Source organism: Neovison vison, chromosome 8, assembly GCF_020171115.1.
Source record: "Neovison vison isolate M4711 chromosome 8, ASM_NN_V1, whole genome shotgun sequence".
In the NCBI taxonomy this organism is placed as follows: Eukaryota; Metazoa; Chordata; class Mammalia; order Carnivora; family Mustelidae; genus Neogale; species Neogale vison.
In genome coordinates, this window is record NC_058098.1 from 93,534,731 (window position 1) to 93,553,214 (window position 18,484).

At 37.6% G+C, this 18,484-nt stretch overlaps 1 protein-coding gene across 3 annotated transcripts in view; it reads right to left on the minus strand.

Moving 5' to 3' along the window:
* The window catches only part of EXOC6B (exocyst complex component 6B), a 625,057-nt gene that overhangs the window by 538,719 nt on the left and 67,854 nt on the right, over positions 1–18,484 (minus strand). For all 3 annotated transcript variants that reach the window (XM_044261370.1, XM_044261369.1, XM_044261368.1), the window contains exon 2: positions 69–234. In XM_044261370.1, the coding sequence (XP_044117305.1) occupies positions 69–234 (166 nt within the window). The remainder of the gene's footprint in view (positions 1–68; positions 235–18,484) is intronic.

Below are 18,484 nucleotides of genomic sequence, written 5' to 3' on the forward strand. Positions count from 1 at the left end.
ACTCCTTTAATGCTAATCAAAACCCCAGCACAGAACAAAGAAACAAGTCCCTCTTGGAACCTTCTTACTTTGAGTTTCTGAGCTTCCCCTCTCACTTTCAGCAGTTCAGTTATAGAGTCCACAAAGCCTTGGTAATGAAAGTTGCACATTTTCTCAATTTCCCGGTCATGATTGCGGATGCGAGTTTCAAGCTTCTCCATGAATCGTCCGTGTTCCTCACCATCATAGACAGACCTTTAAAAAAAAAAAATTGCATGAAGATTACACCAGATTTACTTCTAAGAAAGAGAAATAGAATTACAAACCCAGAAGTGAATTTATTTGGAGATTTCATATTGAAGGTACGTTAAGCACAGAATAATCCAATTATATTAACATTGCCTCAATTCTAGATGAGTATTTTTTTTTAGGAAAACAGAAATTTTGCTTCCTATCCATTCAAAAATACTTAAATATTTGACAGTACTCATCACAGAATTATTGTCATATAATGAAAAGACTGAAATACAACTCCTTTGCAACTTTCCTTCTGAAACTTCCCTAGAAAAACTCACTTTTGGATAAAGCCACTACCCAATCACTCCATAACTATACCCAAGAAGCTGATGCTGCTGGAGAAAAACACAGCTGTGCTGGGTTGACTCTGTTTAGCTATATAAGCACAAATCTACATTGGGCATTCAATAAATATTGCTAGATAATACTACTAAAACTATCCCCCCACCACCACCACCAAATCACTTTGTAACCTCAATAACTATGTGTGAGAACCTTACTTTGTCTTTTCCTCAACTGTCCATCCCCTCCCTCACTCTCAGCTGCTGATGTGACAACACATTTCAAACAGAAAGATATTTCTTCTCCCACTAAAATCAACCAACCTTCTTACCTCGGTAACTCCTGTAACAATGGAAAAAGTGTTTCAAGCTCTTATCTGTCAATCTTTCTTGTTGTCTCATGAGCTTTATGCCTTCAGTTATTCCCTTTTATCCATCCTCTACAGCATACATTCCCCCAGTCTGCTAAGTCATTCTCATGGGCATATAAACAGGACTTAAAGAAACTGTCCTTACCTCCACATTTCCCTCCAGCTAACAATCCTATTTCCCTGCTCCCCTTTCAGCAAACCTTTCTGTGGCTTCCTCACCTCCCAATAGTTAACATTCATCGTGCTCCACCTAATAGCAGCATTTGCTGTAATATGATACACCTTCCTTCTTGAAATAATCTTTTCTCTAGAATTCAGTGATACCACAATAGTGTGGTTTTTATCCTTTCACAGACAAGCCTTCTCAGTCTCCTTTCTGGGCTCCTCCTCCTCTAGTCCCTTTCTAAATATTCCTAAAACAACATATCTTTTCTAACTATGCTCTCTTACCAAGCAACGTCATCTGATGCCATGGCTTTAAAATACCAAGTACATAATAATGACTTCCTAATTTACACCTTTAATTCAGAGCACTTTGATGAGCACTAGACTCTCAAATATCCAGCTACTATTTAACAATTACAACTGGATTTTTTTTTAAGATTTTATTTATTTATTTGACAGACAGAGATCACAAATAGGCAGAGAGGCAGGCAGAGAGAGGAGGAAGCAGGCTCCCTGCTGAGCAGAGAGCCTGACATGGGGCTCCATCCCAGGACCCTGAGATCATGACCCGAGCCAAAGGCAGAGGCTTTAATCCACTGAGCCACCCAGGCGCCCCTACAACTGGATTTTTAAAAGCTATCTCAAATTTAAAAATCATCTATCACCAAAATATCTCCACTCCCAAACCTGTTCTTCCCCAAATCTTTCTACCACTCACCAACCTCATCACAACTAAGGGCACTCTCCAGTTTGCCAAGTCAAAATCCAAATGCAAGAATTACTCCTAATCCACCACTTTTCCATCACATACCCCATTCAAACAATTAATAAATCCTAAAACTCAATCACCAAAACATATCTTAACAGTGGACTGCATCTCACCATTTCTACTAAAAACCTAGTCCAAATCTGTATCATTGGCACAAAGTAATAGCTTCCCAAAAGTTTCCACCTCCCCATCTCCCCACCTCCATGCAGACGCCCTCCACACACCAGTTAAAATGATCTTTATAAGGTAATAATTCAGATGTTATCCCTCTGCTTAAATCTTTCTAATGGTTTCTCTTCACCAAAAGAATAAAAATCTCATACCATTACCATAGCTTGTAAGATCCTATACAATCTAGCCTCTGATATCTCCTCAACCTCATTTATCTCTAGTTCCCACCCCCCGCCACCCTCTGTCCTCTAATGTTCTAGCTACAATGACTTTTTTTTTCAAGTCTCTTCTTCCCTCAAGAATTTTATTTTTGCAGTTCTTATGCTAGTAATATTCATCCTCTATATCTTCAAACAACTTTCTCATTCTCATCATCCAGGTTTGTTGCCTATCTCTCCCCTCCAACCCATCCCAATTAGATTATAAGCTCCAGGGCAAGAATTCTGTCTGCCATATTCTCCACGGTACCTCTACAACAGTGCCAGACAGGTGGTAGGCAATGAGTAAATACTTGTTGACTAAATGAGTGACTAATATTATCTCTAAAACCTGACATCTGACATTTGTTTAACAAATACACATTTGTTCATTACCAACACCTTGGGGTGCTAGAATCATTTGCAGGTAGTAGAGATCATGACCCTGATCTTGTATAGTCTCCTCAGCAGATCAGTTCCATTGCTCAAAACTCAGCAGTAACTACAGATAATACATACACAAATTTGGCTTCCAGTAAAAATTCTGATCACTTACTTCAGAAAACCTGCAGCAATCTAGATTCATTCTCCTTCTTTTGAAATAATAAGATCTCCAAATACATTATAAACAATACCCACTTTGACAATTAAGACACACTATAGAATAACCAACTGCCTAAAGGAGCTATCTGAAATACAGACGGAGGGCAGAATCTAGCACTGGCATTTCAACTAACCTCAAATAAGCATAAACTTCCCCTTCCAAAGAAAAGGAAAAGGTTTCCCTGTGAAGATACTAATATTCTTTGCCACTTTTGGATAAGCAATAACCAATGAAAATATATCAATCTAAATGACATGAGCAAATAGTATTCAATATTAGACAACTCTCTGGTTCCAAATTCAGTTATACCTTGACCATACTTCTAAGTAGCATACCTACTTCTTTCTACTACGTAGAACTTCTCTTCATTTCTCCTTTCCAAAGACCTATATTAATATCACAAAAGATAACACAAATAGAAGAAAATCTCCAAATTAAGAAATTTGTAACATGTTAATAATACCTCCCTAGCAACCTAGTTCCTTGAACTTCCTATTTTAAAAAAATATAAATCAAAGAAAGGAAAGGTGGATTTTAGTTGCCTAACTATATAGCTTTGGTTTTAGCAATGTAACTAACCAGCTACTAATCTTTAAGCAACTCAGTTAATCTCTCTGACCCTCAGCTTTCCCATTTAGAAAATAGGAAGCAATCAGTTACAAACTCTCTTAAGTATCAACCCACCTCTAAGTGTCTACAATTAACTTCCACTTTCAACTTAAGTCAATAAACTGTAAAATCATACAGATCATACAGAGAGGTGTTAACAGATAGTAGTTCAAAACATCTTAGTGAATTCTCTACATCCTTATCACTAGCCCTTAACTATTTCTCCTATCTTAGGGCCTTTAAGATCCTACTATTCTCTTTAATTATAATAATGTTGAATAACATCAAAGGGCTTTAGCAAATCCTTTGAGGATCTTGAGTGTTTAAGAAGTTAGAATAAATGTAAAACCCACATATTTAAAACAAGGGTGTTGGGACTATATGTAACAAACTTGTGTTTCAGGGTTACATATCAAGAAATCCACAATTTCCAGATTTAACGTATATATAGGAAGAAGTACATATATGTACTTGTAAGGGAAACTGATCCATCGTTTTCATCTGGTTATCGAAGAAGTTAAAAAAATCACTGATTTAAAAGTGTTTTTGTTTTTTTTTTTTTTTTTTCAAATTGCCCAGCATAGGTAAGGCAGTATAGATCCCTACTTAACAGCCCAATTTCTACCAACATTTCAAGTGTATCTCACACTTAGTGCTAACCAACATATCTATTAGAGAACATTAAAAATAACATTCTTTATTTTAAATTTCAGAAAGGTTATACACCTACAGAAGCTAACCTAAGATTCGTTGTCAACTCTGCACTTGAACAAAGACTAGCTTCCCCACCCCCCCCAAACCTGGAATAAAAGACTTAAACTAGAGAAAGACTGCCATCTAGTGATGACCCATTTCTAACATCCCTTGAAACTCCAACTTGATGTGGCCAAGAGGAACTGCTTAAAGATCTAAAACTTATATTCTGTAATATCTCCTGACCAAAAACTTATAAGTAGTTATTAAATGATACTTTATATAAAGCACCCTAATATTTAATCTTCCATATGTAATACAAGGCAGGATTTTTTTTTGAGAGAGAGAGTGCACACACCAGTAAGGGAGTGGGGACAGAGGGAGAGGGACAAGTAGACTCCATACTGGAACCTGATATAGGGCTGGATCCCACAAACCTGAGATCATAACCTGAACCAATATCAAGATTCAGACACTGAACTGACTAAGCCACCCAGGCACCCCTCTAACATAGAGCAGGATTTAGAGAAAAACTCTATGCTTTCGACATATCTTTGCCACAGGTAAATAAGACTGTCTATGAAATAAACAAACTGTACCACTGGTTTCATTATTTGTCATAATCCAAAGAATATTCTAGTACCTGGTAAAAGGTAAACAAGAAGAAATGCTTGAGAATGAACAAGTTTTTATAGCCTAAATTTTGAGTCAATCACATAAATGCTTCCTTGTAGAGTCTAATTTCACACACACACACACAAAACACACACACACAAAAAAACAAAAAACAACCAAACAAAAACATGCGTGCTCATGCACACACAGAGGTTTCTACAAAAAGCAACAAGTTTTACCCTAGTGGCTCTCTGATGCATACTTTCACACATCCCACCTAGATTTCATGGGCATTTTAAAAGAGAGATTTCAACTTCTAAAATGGTATTTCAGGAATTCTATTCAACAACTATTTATCATTCCCCAGTAAGGAATCATTACAGGACTCTATCATTAGCTACAGCCTACATCAGCTCAAATCTGTTTGTCCAAAGAGAAAAATAATATTATGAGCATACATTATCTCATTTAAATCCTATGAACCTTATAAATTAGACAATATTCCCATTTTATAAACGAGGAACCTGAAACCCAAGAAGATGAAGCAACTTGACAAATTCATATAGCTAGAAAGTGTCCTCTGTGGTACATCGGTCAGTCTCCTTTTCTAGCAAAGAAAGCAAAAAAGGTCCCATGAACCCCTCAGATGTTAGAGCTGGAAGAGGTCTTGGAGATGAAAAACAAAGCTCTCGTTGTAAAATGGAGGAAACTGAGGCCAAGGAAAGTTAAAATGCCATAGTCAAAATTAGTCAAAATTACATTGCTTGTTACTAATACATCCGGATCTGACTCCCAAAGAAAACACAATTAGGAAAAGCTAGTATCAGACACGAAGCTTAAGTGGTTTAAAAAAAAATAAATAAATAAGACACACACACACACACACACACACACACACACACACACACACACTTCCACTTCAGGATGAGTCAGTTGCCCATCCAATCATGGTTATTCCACCCATCATGCCAGTGACCAGCTAACAGGTGATGCAACTTTCACCAGTGCAAAGTAAGGAGAAGCCTTGAAGTGAAGATCCAAGAAGAGGTTTTCTTTCCTGAAGGACGAAGGAAAAGAAACTGTTTTCCTACTTCACACTTTCCTATACAATGCTTGGGGAGGCAGCAACCATTCCAAGGTGAGAGGAGATACTGCCCACAATCTGAGGGTGACAAGGGGGAAAGATGGAAAACACGTGGGTCCTTGATGATGAACCAATGCTGAAGCAGTCCCACAGTATGTGAGTTAATAAATTTCCTATTTTGAGGGAAATTTCCAATTTTTAGGAAGTTTCCTATTTCCACTTTCCCTCAATATTCTGCTACTTGGAAAGGAAAGTATCCTAAAAGCAGTGTTGTTCAGTCTTCAAAGGCAGCAAACAAATCAGAGAAAAGCCAACAGCAAATCAAAGTCTACACAGTGCTAAGAAATCCTGTTCCCAGGACTGCTAGACTGCTAGACTGCTCCTCCCCATTTTCTTCCAATAGTTAACTCCCATTCATTCTTCAAATCTCAATTTGCACTTTACTTTTTCTAGGAAAACTACACTAGCTACATAGACTCTGTTGTTCCTCTTTTGCTTTTAACACCATCACAGAATTCACAAAGAAACTATTCTGTTGTTGCTGTTGTTGTTGTTTTCTAGATTATTTATTTGTCATAATAAGAGAGAGAGAGCACAAGCAGGTAGGTAAGTGGCAGGCAGAAGGAGAAGCAGACTGCCCACTGACCAAAGGAGCCCAATGTGGGACTCGATCCCAGGACCCTGGGATCATGACCTGAGCCAAAGGCAGACGCTCAACCGAATGACCCACGCAGGCATCCCAAGAAACTGTATTTTGATTGCCCACTCACTTGTCAATTTCTCCTTACTAGAACATTAATATCCTTATGGGCAGAGACTGTGTCTTGCCCATTTTATCTCCAGCTCCTAGCACAGAGCCTGGCACAGAGGAGATCCTTCATGTATGATGAAGATGGGTAAAGAGAAGGAAAGGTAGATGTGGGTTTCTGATTGTCTCAAAGACAGATGCAAAGCATCAAAGCTTATCACCTCCAACAACGTTTAGCTATTGAGATGTTTTTAGAACCAAGGAGAACTTCATGATACAAAGACTGGACATTTTTTTCTTTTTGTTTTTGATTAATCCAAGAAAAAAGATCCAGAGTTTATTCTGGTCTTTTCTTTCTCATATATATTTTTCTTAACTTCTGTCATGGTTTTAGTCCTGAAACATTTTCTTCTCATTAAGTTCCATAAAAGCATCATTAGTATTTCTGTTTATTCCAAAAGTTAAAAATAAAGTGGAAAAACAGATTTGAGCATGATGTTGAAAGAGAAACTGCAGAAGGTCAAGCGGAGTTTAAGATCTCTTTGTCTTCTTACTTCAGTTTATCTATCACTTTAATTCAGGCCTTACTATGGCAGTTTGGACGTTCAGAGTCTATAAAGGTGAAAGCAGATCACTGTATATCATCATGATCAAGGACAACAAAAGCATATGCTAGTTAAGGAAGTCTAAGCTGAAGACCATACCCAAGTGTTCCTGTGCTGCCACAGGAGCTCAAATACATTCAAATCCTTCTTTCATCCTGCCGATACCAAGGCTTACAACTGGCTTCACCAAAATAACCCGTGCAACCAAAAGTAAGTTGTGATGGAGATCTCCCTCAAGGCAGAAAGGGAACCCCACACTTCTATGATGGCTATTTTCAGAGGGATAAAAACAGGGTGGAGAAGTTTCAACTGGCAGCTAGCCAAAGAGCCTACTAAAAACCAGGTATTGTCTAAACAACACAGGAAAGTGGAGAAGGGGAACTTGTCACAAAACATCAGTTAAATCAACAACAGTCTTAGAAAATAAACTAATGAGGGCACCTGGGTGGCTCAGAGGGTTAAGCCTCTGCCTTCGGCTCAGGTCATGATCCCAGGGTCCTGGGATCAAGCCCTGCATCGGGCTCTCTGCTCAGCAGAGAGCCTGCTTCCTCCCTCTCTCTCTGCTGGCCTCTCTGCCTACTTGTGAAGAAATTCCACATTTAATATTATGGGTCCAGTAACAGAGATCATAAAGCTATTAATACAGAGGAAGAAACCAAATAGAAGCAGGCTGTTGGGAACACTGAAATAATCCCAGGCTCTTTCGGCATATAGATTTAAAGAAGGCCTAATAAAAGCAGACCAACCAACTTTCCCAAAATCACTAAATCAAACTATAAATAATGTTATAGATGTCATTTGTAGATGTGTATGTTGTGTATAATATACATGTACATGTGTATGCGCATTACAGTGTGTGTATGCGATATATATGTGTGTGATGTACACCCATATGCACAAAACACACACACACATATACACAAACCTTTCTGATTTTCTGAGAAAGAAGCAGACTTTCCAATATCACATTCAATTCCTCGTCCAATTTCACATGCCAGGGCTCATTTACTAACACCCCACAGCCAAAGTGACCACAATTTAAAGCTCTATAAATCTATAAGCAATTTAAGACCCTAAAGAAGGGTGGATAAACAGTATCAGAATAGTTTCCATCCTAAAAAGGAATAGAGAACAAAGTAAGGAAAATAAGATCAAGTTCCACGAACAATACGGAAGACTGGAAGAAAAAACTTTCTACTCCTAAACTCCCAAAACTGCTGAGATTAAGTTTCTAAATCTTTTTTAGTGCATGGCTAAGGAAAAGGTAAAATGAGAAAAATTTCCAGAGGCTAAAGCAAAACTGGAACAGGAATCCAGATTCTAGCAATCCCCTATAACCTAATGCTTCTATTTGATAGCCATATACAGAAAAAGTAACCCACAAAAGGTGAAAACCCAACCAGAGGCCTCCAAATGAAAAAAGCCAAGATACCCATAGGCTATACCCTTAATGAAAGAAAGGCAGAAAAACTCTTACCCATAAAAATTAAAGGAATCAGTAGTTTCATAAAGGGAGGCCAAAAGGAAACCTACCTGTCTGGGACTCAACCTTGGGAAATCACAAGATGGCCTTTTCAAAGAAGGGAAGCCCAAACTCATACTATTAATACTACTGTTGTGGTCTAAGAGATCTGAAATTAAGAATTTATTTTAGGGGTGCCTGGGTAGCACAGTCAGTTAAGCATCTTCCTTTGGCTCGGGTCATGATCTCGGGGTCCTAGGATCAAGGCCCACATCACACTCCCTGCTCAACAGGGAGTCTGCTTCTCCCTCTCCCACTGCCCCTCCCTCCTGCTTGTGCACTCATGCTCTCTCTCTCAAATACATAACTAAAATCTTTAAAAAATAAATTAATTAAAAAAATAAAAGCCTGGGGCACTTGGGTGGCTCAGTGGGTTAAAGCCTCTGCCTTCGGCTCAGGTCATGATCCCAGGGTCCTGGGATCGAGCACCGCATGGGGCTCTCTGTTCAGCAGGGAGCCTGCTTCCCCCTCTCTCTCTGCCTGCCTTTCTGCCTACTTGTGATCTCTGTCTGTCAAATAAATAAATGAATCTTTTAAAATAATAATAATAATAATAATAATAAAAGCCTAACTGTCAAATCAAATATTCCCTCTTCAGCTCATCATTTACTTGACTCCTCTTTTGTATGCGCCACCACTGACCATGTCCTCTCCTGAAGTATCTATTCCCAGGGCTTCCATGACATTCCCCTTCTCAGTCTCCCCCAATTCTCCTTCCTTCTGGCTCTCAACGCTTGTTTGGCCTTCATCTCCTCTCACTCTCATGTCTACATGCTCAGAAGTGTCACAAATACTTCAATTTTTACTATTAATTAACCATCTTTGGCTCCCAAATCAGTAATGCCAGGGCATATCCTGTCAAATCCTATAAGCCTAAATATCCAACCACCATTCATTCTCAAAAACATCTCAAAACTGTGCATGTCAAAAGCTGAAATCATTAGCCTGCCATCCAAGCCTCCAATTCCCTCCTATATTCACCACCTCAGTTCAAAGTACCCAAGTTAGAAATATGTAAGTTAACCTTGACTCCTCACTCCACCTCACGCCTCTCTCCAGCTCATCAATCACCAAGACCAACTAATTCTGATTCCACAATCTCTCTTCCATGCTTTTCTTCCTCCCTATACTCCCCTGCCACTGCCCTGGCTAATGTCTTACCTCTCTTAATATCTGTTTCATCCCCCTCCATATTTCCCTAACAATCCTTGTTTGATACTTCTTTCACAGTAATCTTCTTTAATGGAGTATGATTGTGGGGTGGCTCAGTTGGTTAAGCATCAAACACTTGATTTCTACTCAGGTCATAATCTCTGGCTTGTGAGATCGAGCCCCATGTCAGGCTCTGTACTGGGTGTGGAGCATGATTTAGATTCTTTCTCCCTCTGCCCCTCCCCACATCTAAAAGAGTAAAATAAAATAAAAAAGAAATAAAATGAAATATGATCATGAAACACACACACTCCCCCTTTTAGAATTAAGTCCTGCCTCAGGATCAAGTCAAAGTCCCCAACATAATACATAGGCCCTCTCCATGTGCGGACTTCTCTGAACACCCTCTGCATTCTCTCTGCAACTCCACTTGAAGTTCCCTGAGCAAGCATCCTTCTAGACTCGCTCAAAATTCACTTCTGTAAAACCTCCCTCCTTACTACAACTCCCATGACCTGGTATAGAAGCTTCCTTCCTTACCAACTAAGTAGAACCTAAGAAATTTGGTAAAACCTGAGAGAATTTAAGCTTTGGGGTCAATGCCTCCTGATGGTGAGCACTGGGAGTTCATTCTTTGAAGATGCATCCTATAGATTTTACTTTTCTCCTACTTACTGATAGGCTGGCATTAGGCATCTTTTCCTACAAGAAGCCAATTTCAACTATTCTAAAAATCCACTGCAGCCTGTAAAAGACCAGTTTATCAAGGAAAACACTTACAAATCTATTTTTAAAAATGAAGAAGCAAAATCTGTTGAAGCACCCAGCACTGTCCCTGGTCAACAATCAATACAGGATAAGCAGTAAACCTTAACAGCCACAGCACCCACACTGACCACCTTGCCCTCATTTTGACACCGTGTCAATGTAAACTGGCCCTGAATCTATGAAACTATGTGTGGTTTGAGGTAAATTTCACCAGAGGTACTATCACCCTGCTTTGCCTTCAAGTACTTCAACAAATGCCTCATATTATTCTAGAAATGAATGGGCACCACCACTAAGGGCATTCGCAGATAGAAAGCTGAGTCAATACTCTTCGATTTTGGGATGTCTATTTGTTCATATTTTTGAGAGGGTACCCCAATACGTCATAATGACTATTTTCCCTACAGGACCTTGTGTTCCTTGAGGGTTTACCCCTGGAACAATGCCTGTACCCTCAGGGAGAAGGCACTATGAAGTGACAAAGGGTCTAAAGCAGTGCCTGAAAAATGTTTCAACGTTTAAGCTTTCTCCAAAGACAAGCACTAGAATAAAAAGTAAACATTCTTACTCAAAAAGTAAGTTCAAGTTCTAGCAGCGCAGTAACTTGGACCTTCAGTTAAAATGCAAAAGAGGAAAAGAAGGAACTGGAGGAAGAAAAGAAGGAACTTAGAGAGCTCAAGGAAATCTACTGTAGAAGTGTCTGGGAATAATTTGTTATTTCCCCAGCTCTCCTCTAACCTTCTCTGGAAGCTAGGAGAAAGATGATTAAACAGCAACAAGACTCTGAAGGGAACTGGTGTTTCTGGCCCTTGTTGCCAGCAGAAGGGGGAGGGTGACAGCATCCCTAAGGGCTTTTAGAAAAAATTGCTTCCAGGTGGAAATTTTTTATAGTACTGTGCAGCCTGGAGCCATTTTTTGCTTTCCTTCTTAACTGCTGATGATTAAACCATGGACAATCGGGCTACAACAATGGAAAGAGTTAGATAACTCCCAAACATCATGGTTATATGCTCCAAATTACCAACTGAACTCTCAAAGGAGAGAAAAAATTTGTTGGCAAAGTCTTTTTTTTTTTTTAAAGGGGGAGAGTGGGGTACAGTCTGTTAAAGATTTGTACTTTGGAAAATATAAAAGTAGTCATGAACTCTGTATCATAATAATAAACCTTGATCTCACACCAAGACTAGACACTGTAATGTACAGTCATGGGGACCTGAACAAAGGACAATGCTAAATGTCCTGTTATTTAGCCATTTTTCATCATTTCAAACTGGATTAAGTGTTCTTTAAACGATTATCATAGGGGTATACAGAGAAATCCCACCACATATCGTGTAGGACGGCTAAGACAATTTATACCTGATCGTGGTTCTGAAATACGTCTGAGGTATATGTCCGAGTTTGTAATGATGGCTCAAGAACATCAGGGGAAAGTTACTTATAGTACCAACTCAGAAGAAAAGCAAGGAAATTTGGGGCCAATCATTCAACCACCCAGCAATGGAATCTAGAAAATCTTACTATCCCAATATCACCCATACATTAAAAGGATAAATCCAGCTCAAAACTATAATAGTAAAAATAAGCATTTTAAAGATATATCCAAGCTCTCTGTTGAACATTCTGCATAACTAATTCACTTATTCTCAAAGATAACCCTACTGGAGTAAGCCTTACCATTATTTCACACAAGAAGCAAACTTTCTGACGCTGCCCATACACAGAAATACTCACCTTCCCCAGAAGCCACAATTACATCAAGGATAAGATGAAAGGAAAAGGATGAGAGGGAAAAAGAGGAAGATGAGACAGAGGATGAGGGCAGGGGGGAGGTGAAAATAAACACACCAAAATAATACAAATGGCAAAGTGTGGATAATGCAATTGTGACTTTTTTCTTTCTGCTTTTCTGTAACTTCAAATTTTCTTTAAATAAACATGTATTGCTTTTATCATTGAAAAAAAGGAAATGTATCTTTAAAAGTCTACAATAGCACCTAGTTCATTATAGATAGACGTTCAATAAAATGTTAACTGAAATAAAAACCAAATAAAAACAATCACTTCAGGGTAACCTGGGGTTTAATGTTTAATAATTATCCAAAAGTCAAATACATGTAAAAAAAATAGAATGAGAATTTCTTCTCATAGTCTATCCCCTACAAACCTAAGAAGGAATCACCGCTGGTCAGAATTTTTAAAATTCAGTAGCTTTTCTATATTCTGACCTTCTCTTCTTACTGATCAGAATCTCAAAATGTATTTAAAACATAAATATGTATGATCCCCATATATAATCCCCTGAAATTCTCAATTTGAAAATTGATATATGGAGCTCCTGTGTGGCTCAGTCAGTAAGTGTCTGTCTTCGGCTCAGATCATGATCCCGGGATCCTAGGGTCAAGCTCGCATCAAGCTCCTTACTCAGCGGGGAATCTGCCTCTCCCTCTGCTATTCTCTCCCTCCCACTACCCGCCTCCCTGTCAAATAAATAAATAAAATCTTTTATAAAAAGAAAGAAAGAAAATTGATGTAGCAGTTTCCTAGAGCCCTTCTATTTCAACCGTGAGGCCAGCCAATTAATGTTCTTTTGTAAGCCTTCAAATGGGAGGGGAATAGGAGAGCCTCAATGGTTATTATGGAACCTCTGATCTATTACTAAGTTTCCATTAGAGATCAATGCTGTGTGCTTTTTTCATAAAAGAATCTGTTTAAGGACATTACAGTCTATCCCATTTTAAAGATCTTTAAAATAAAAATGTTCAGAAAAAGGGAATTTCAGAGATGATCCAATACAAATTCACAGACACGAGTTCAATTTTTTTCTAGATATCTTAATCACAAACTTCCCCAGCTTTTGCTGAAACATCTGTGGTAAAAGAAGGTTCATTATGAGGCAACTGTTCCCATTTCAATGGCTGTTGCAAAGTTCTTATTCAAAAATAAAATCTGGGGCGCCTGGGTGGCTCAGTGGGTTAAGCCGCTGCCTTCGGCTCAGGTCATGATCTCAGGGTCCTGGGATCGAGTCCCGTATCAGGCTCTCTGCTCAGCAGGGAGCCTGCTTCCTCCTCTCTCTCTCTCTGCCTGCCTCTCTGCCTACTTGTGATCTCTCTCTGTCAAATAAATAAATAAAAATATTTAAAAAAAAAAAACAAAAATAAAATCTGTCTTCCTATAATTTTCACCATCTATCTTATTTTTGCCCTCAAAGGACCACTGAGAAGAAGGCCTTGATCCCTCCCTTCCCTTCTCCAGACTAAACAATCTCAAATTATTCAACTATTCCACATATAAACAGCCTTTCAATTCAGGTTTTTACCCTCTGGACACATTCCAATAGTCAACATTCTTCTTAAAGTGTAATAAAACAGGCAGTATGGGACAATGGTCAAGAGCACAGGCTTCAAAGCCAAGACTTCCTGGATTCAAGTTTGGTTCTGCTACCTATTAATTGTGTGACCTTGGGCAAGTTATTAAACTTCTCTATATTTAAGTTTTCACATCTGTAACATGCAAATAATAATAGCAATCCACTTCACACAGTTGTGTGAAGATTAAATGGTATAATAGAAGTAAAGCATTCAAAACAAAGACTGGCACACAGAAAGCATGCTATAAATATGAGCAATTTTAAAATCAAGCATGGTCAAGCTAAGAAAAAAAAAGACACCTCTTCTTTAACTTTTTTACTCACCTTCTATTAAAATAGTCTAACAATAATGCTTTAACAGTTTGGGCAGTTATATCATGCCACAATATGAGCTCAAAGTCACATAAAATCTTTCAATTTACTTGTATATATTGCTATCCTCAATCAGTTGATATCCTAAACCTACAACTTACTGCCTATTACAATTATGGTCTACTTTTCCAGTCTTCTGAGATCTTTCAAGATAATGATTTTGTCATTCCACCTTCCATTTCCATGTTTCCCTTTGTTATATGGGTACATAAATATTTTCACAAAAGAAAACTCTGCTATGGAGAAGGGCAGAAACCGAAGCAACTCTAAGAGCTAAGACAGGAGATCCCTAGAAAACACCAACATATAAAACTGTGAGATTACCTGGTTCCATGTTAAGGGGAAACAAGAGACCATTAATCACAGAGAGTCAGGTAGAAAGCCTGAAAAAGTTAATGTTCGGTCTTTAAAAAAAAAAAAAAAAACTCCAGGTTATGGAAGAAGTCCCCAACACCACTTCCTTTAGCCAACATTCAGCCCCCCAACTGCGTCCAACTTGGAGAACACTTGTCATGAGCCAAAGCTTTTAATGTCCCTCCCTTTTGAAGGCACAATGGAAACAATTCCCCAGAACAAAGGAGTTGCGTCAGAGAGCTCTCTGCTCTTTCAAGTTGGAAGGACAGTTGATTCACACCATGTGTCAGAGAGAAACACCAATTAGAACACCAAGTGAGATAAATTTTAGGCCCTCTGAGCTGTTTAATATTAAACTGTAATAAATCATCTTTACAGCAAATTATAAACAAAATATTTTGTTTACCCTCCCTCTCATATGCATCTTCCCTTGAAAAGAAATTCTAAGAAAATTCATAATTCCAAGGTCACATATTCTCTATCAAGAAATCATTTTCAAATGTTAGCATCCAGAATCAATGATCTGGTTCAGACTTCCAAAACAATGCCCTGGCATATCACAACTAGCCTTGCCACATGGCCTTCTGTGTTCCAAAACAGGGTTAGTTTGGTGATGGTCATGGTCTTTGATTAAGATCTCACTTGCCATTAATTGTCTCTACACTAAGTCATTTTAGTGTCTATTCCAGTTAATAATTATACTTTATAACTAAACCATGCAACCAAATATATGCCCAACTACATAAATGATATTACAATGATTTTTTAATACCCTGAAAGATAAAAATAAAATCTGAAACAACCTTGATCTACGTAGATTCATTTGGAAAAATGGCCCTAAAACAATCAAATTAAAATTTAACAGAATGAGTGATACCAAAACACAAAGCATAAAATAAAGGTTGGGGAAAGACTAGCTTAACGTGTTAAGAAACATGTTTCTGAAAAGAGAGGTTACTAAAACTACAAGATTGGTTCAATAAAAGGAATTAAGGAATTATAATGAGTAACTGTGGGAAAAGTAAATTGCCTAACAAAATTTGTTAGCCATTTCCCTAGTCTAGTGGTCTAGTGCATATTTTCACCATTCATCTATTATCAATTATCCATTACCAATCAATCTGGTCTGGATCTTATAATTTCTTAAAGAATCTGCTATCCTATACAGGTTAACTCTGAAGTCAACAAAATAAGGATCCAATATGGCCCCAACATCACTAAAAAAAAAAAAAAAAAGACTGCTCACCAATACAGAGTTACGTTTGGCTTACTACCCCAAAGTTATGAATATTACTATTACATTCTACGTCTCCAATCTACAGAGTAACTTCATTCTTTATTTCATAAGGAAAAATGGGGACAATTTTTTTCAATGTTCAAGAAACACTAAACTGAAAGAAATAAACTTTTAAAGGACAGAAGAAACTTGACTATTAAATAATAGAATAAAATTACCATAGCAAGTTAAATAGAAACCAATGCTACATTATGTAGGTTAGACATTTTTCCATCATAGGTTCGTTTAATAAATATTTACTGAGAATTTACTAAAAAGAAAAAGACAAAAATGTTTACCTTTGAGGGAACTCATACTGTAATTAGTAAGGAAAGACAGAAGGAAACAAAGGCAATTATAAACCTGTACAGAAATTAATGTAATCATTAAATCTGCACATTTAAATCTGTAGACTCTGCATTATAATAATGTAAAAAATGTTCAGTGTCAAAATAAACTAGTCAGAAAAAGATTCTTGGAGTTGCTGAAAATCAGTAATAGAGGGAAAAGAAGCATTAAAAGCAAACAGAGGAGGAAACAGGGCACATTACACACAAAGAAACAAAATAAAATTACTGCAGACTTGTCATCCAAATCATGTAAGCAAGCAGACAATGGAGAGATATTCTTAAAGTGCCAAAGGAGAAACTGTAGACCTTGACTTCTCTATGCAGCAAACATATTCTTCAAAATCAAAGGACAAATAAAGATTTTTTTTTTAGACAAATAAAATCTGAGAGAATATATTGCCAGCAGACTGGCACTATAAGAAATATTAAAGGAAGCTCTTGAAGCAAAAAGAAAATGAAATCAGATCAAAATATGGATCCACACAAAGGAATAAAGAGCACATGAATAAAAATTTTTATCATTTTTAACTTTCTTTAACAATATTTAAACCAAAAATAATTAGCAATGAATTGTAGAATTTGTAACATATATAGAAGTAAAATATATGTTATCAGTAACTCAAGGTCATTGGGGTAAATGAAAATACACTGTTGAAAGGATCTTAATGTTACACATGAATAGGCAAGATATCATTTGAAGGTAGGCTGTTGGCTAATCAAATCAGGCTGCTATAACAAATTATCATGGACTGGATGGCTATTTTTTTTAAGATTTTATTTATTTATTTGAGAGAGAGAGAGAATGAGAGGGTGGGAGGGAGCACAAGACTTCCTGGTGAGCAGGATGCGGAACTCGATCCTAGGACTCCAGAATCATGACCTGAGCCAAAGTCAGCCACTTGACCAACTGAGCCACCCAGGCACCCATGGACTGGATGGCTTAAACAACATTTCTTTTTCACAGTTCAGGAAACTAAGAAGCCCAAGATCAAGACACTGGCAAATCCAGGGCTGGGTAAGGGTTCACTTCCTGGTTTGCCAGACAGCCATCTTCTCATTGTATCCTCACACTGCAGAGAGCAGAGAGAAAGACCAAGCTCTCATGTCTCTTCTTAAAGGGGCACAAATCCCATTCATGAGGGCTCCATCTTCCTGATCTAACCACCTCCCAAAGGCTCCACCTCCTAACACCATCACACTGAGGGTTAGGAATATTAACATAGGAATATTAAAGGGACACAAAATATTCAAGCCATGGCAACTGTGATGATGTTAAAGATGCATATTGTAACCCCTATAGCAAACACTTAAATAAATAAATGAATAAATAAATAAATAAATAGGTATACCTAGTAAGCCAATAATGCAGTACACCAGAATCCTAAAATATATTTGGTTGATCTCATTCAGTTGAAGAAAGTAAGGAAAGAGAAAAGGGGGACCAAAAAATGAGGTAAATGAAAAATAAATAGCAAGATAATAGATATAAGTCAAATAGGTAATTATATTAATATAATGGTTTCCTCTTTTCCTGCTTTTTTTTAAGATTTTTATTTATTTTTTTTTCAATTTATTTATTTTTAGAAAAACAGTATTCATTATTTTTTCACCACACCTGCTTTCTTTTTAACTGAGTACACCTCCACTTTCCCCCTTCCCATCTTTTCAGCTATTGTTGTCATTCCTTTGTGAAGTGCTTTGGTGTAGTTTTGTTGCTTACGTTTATCCTGCTTAAAGATCTTTAAGCTTCTTGGATTTCTATTCTAATTTTCCAGGGAAAAAAAACAAAAAACAAAAATAAACCACTTTAAATGGTCCTAAATGTTTCTGGTTTTAATTTTCTGGAGGTAAGCCCATATCTGTAAAAACTATGATAATACTGCTGCTTTCTTTTTTTCAGTTTTATGTATCATCTACTTTCTGCTATAATCAGATCAAACTCACCTCATTCCATATGATTTCTCTCCCTCTCTTCTCAATATACTTACACACTAAGGTAATCAGAAATTAAAGGAACAAAATGCTGGGAAACCAGGGGAAAATTAAGAAGAGCTGAGCCAACATTCTCTAGTCACTTTTTCCCCTCAAGGAATTTGCTAAATCTGTGCACAAGTAAAGAAGCTAAGTTTCCA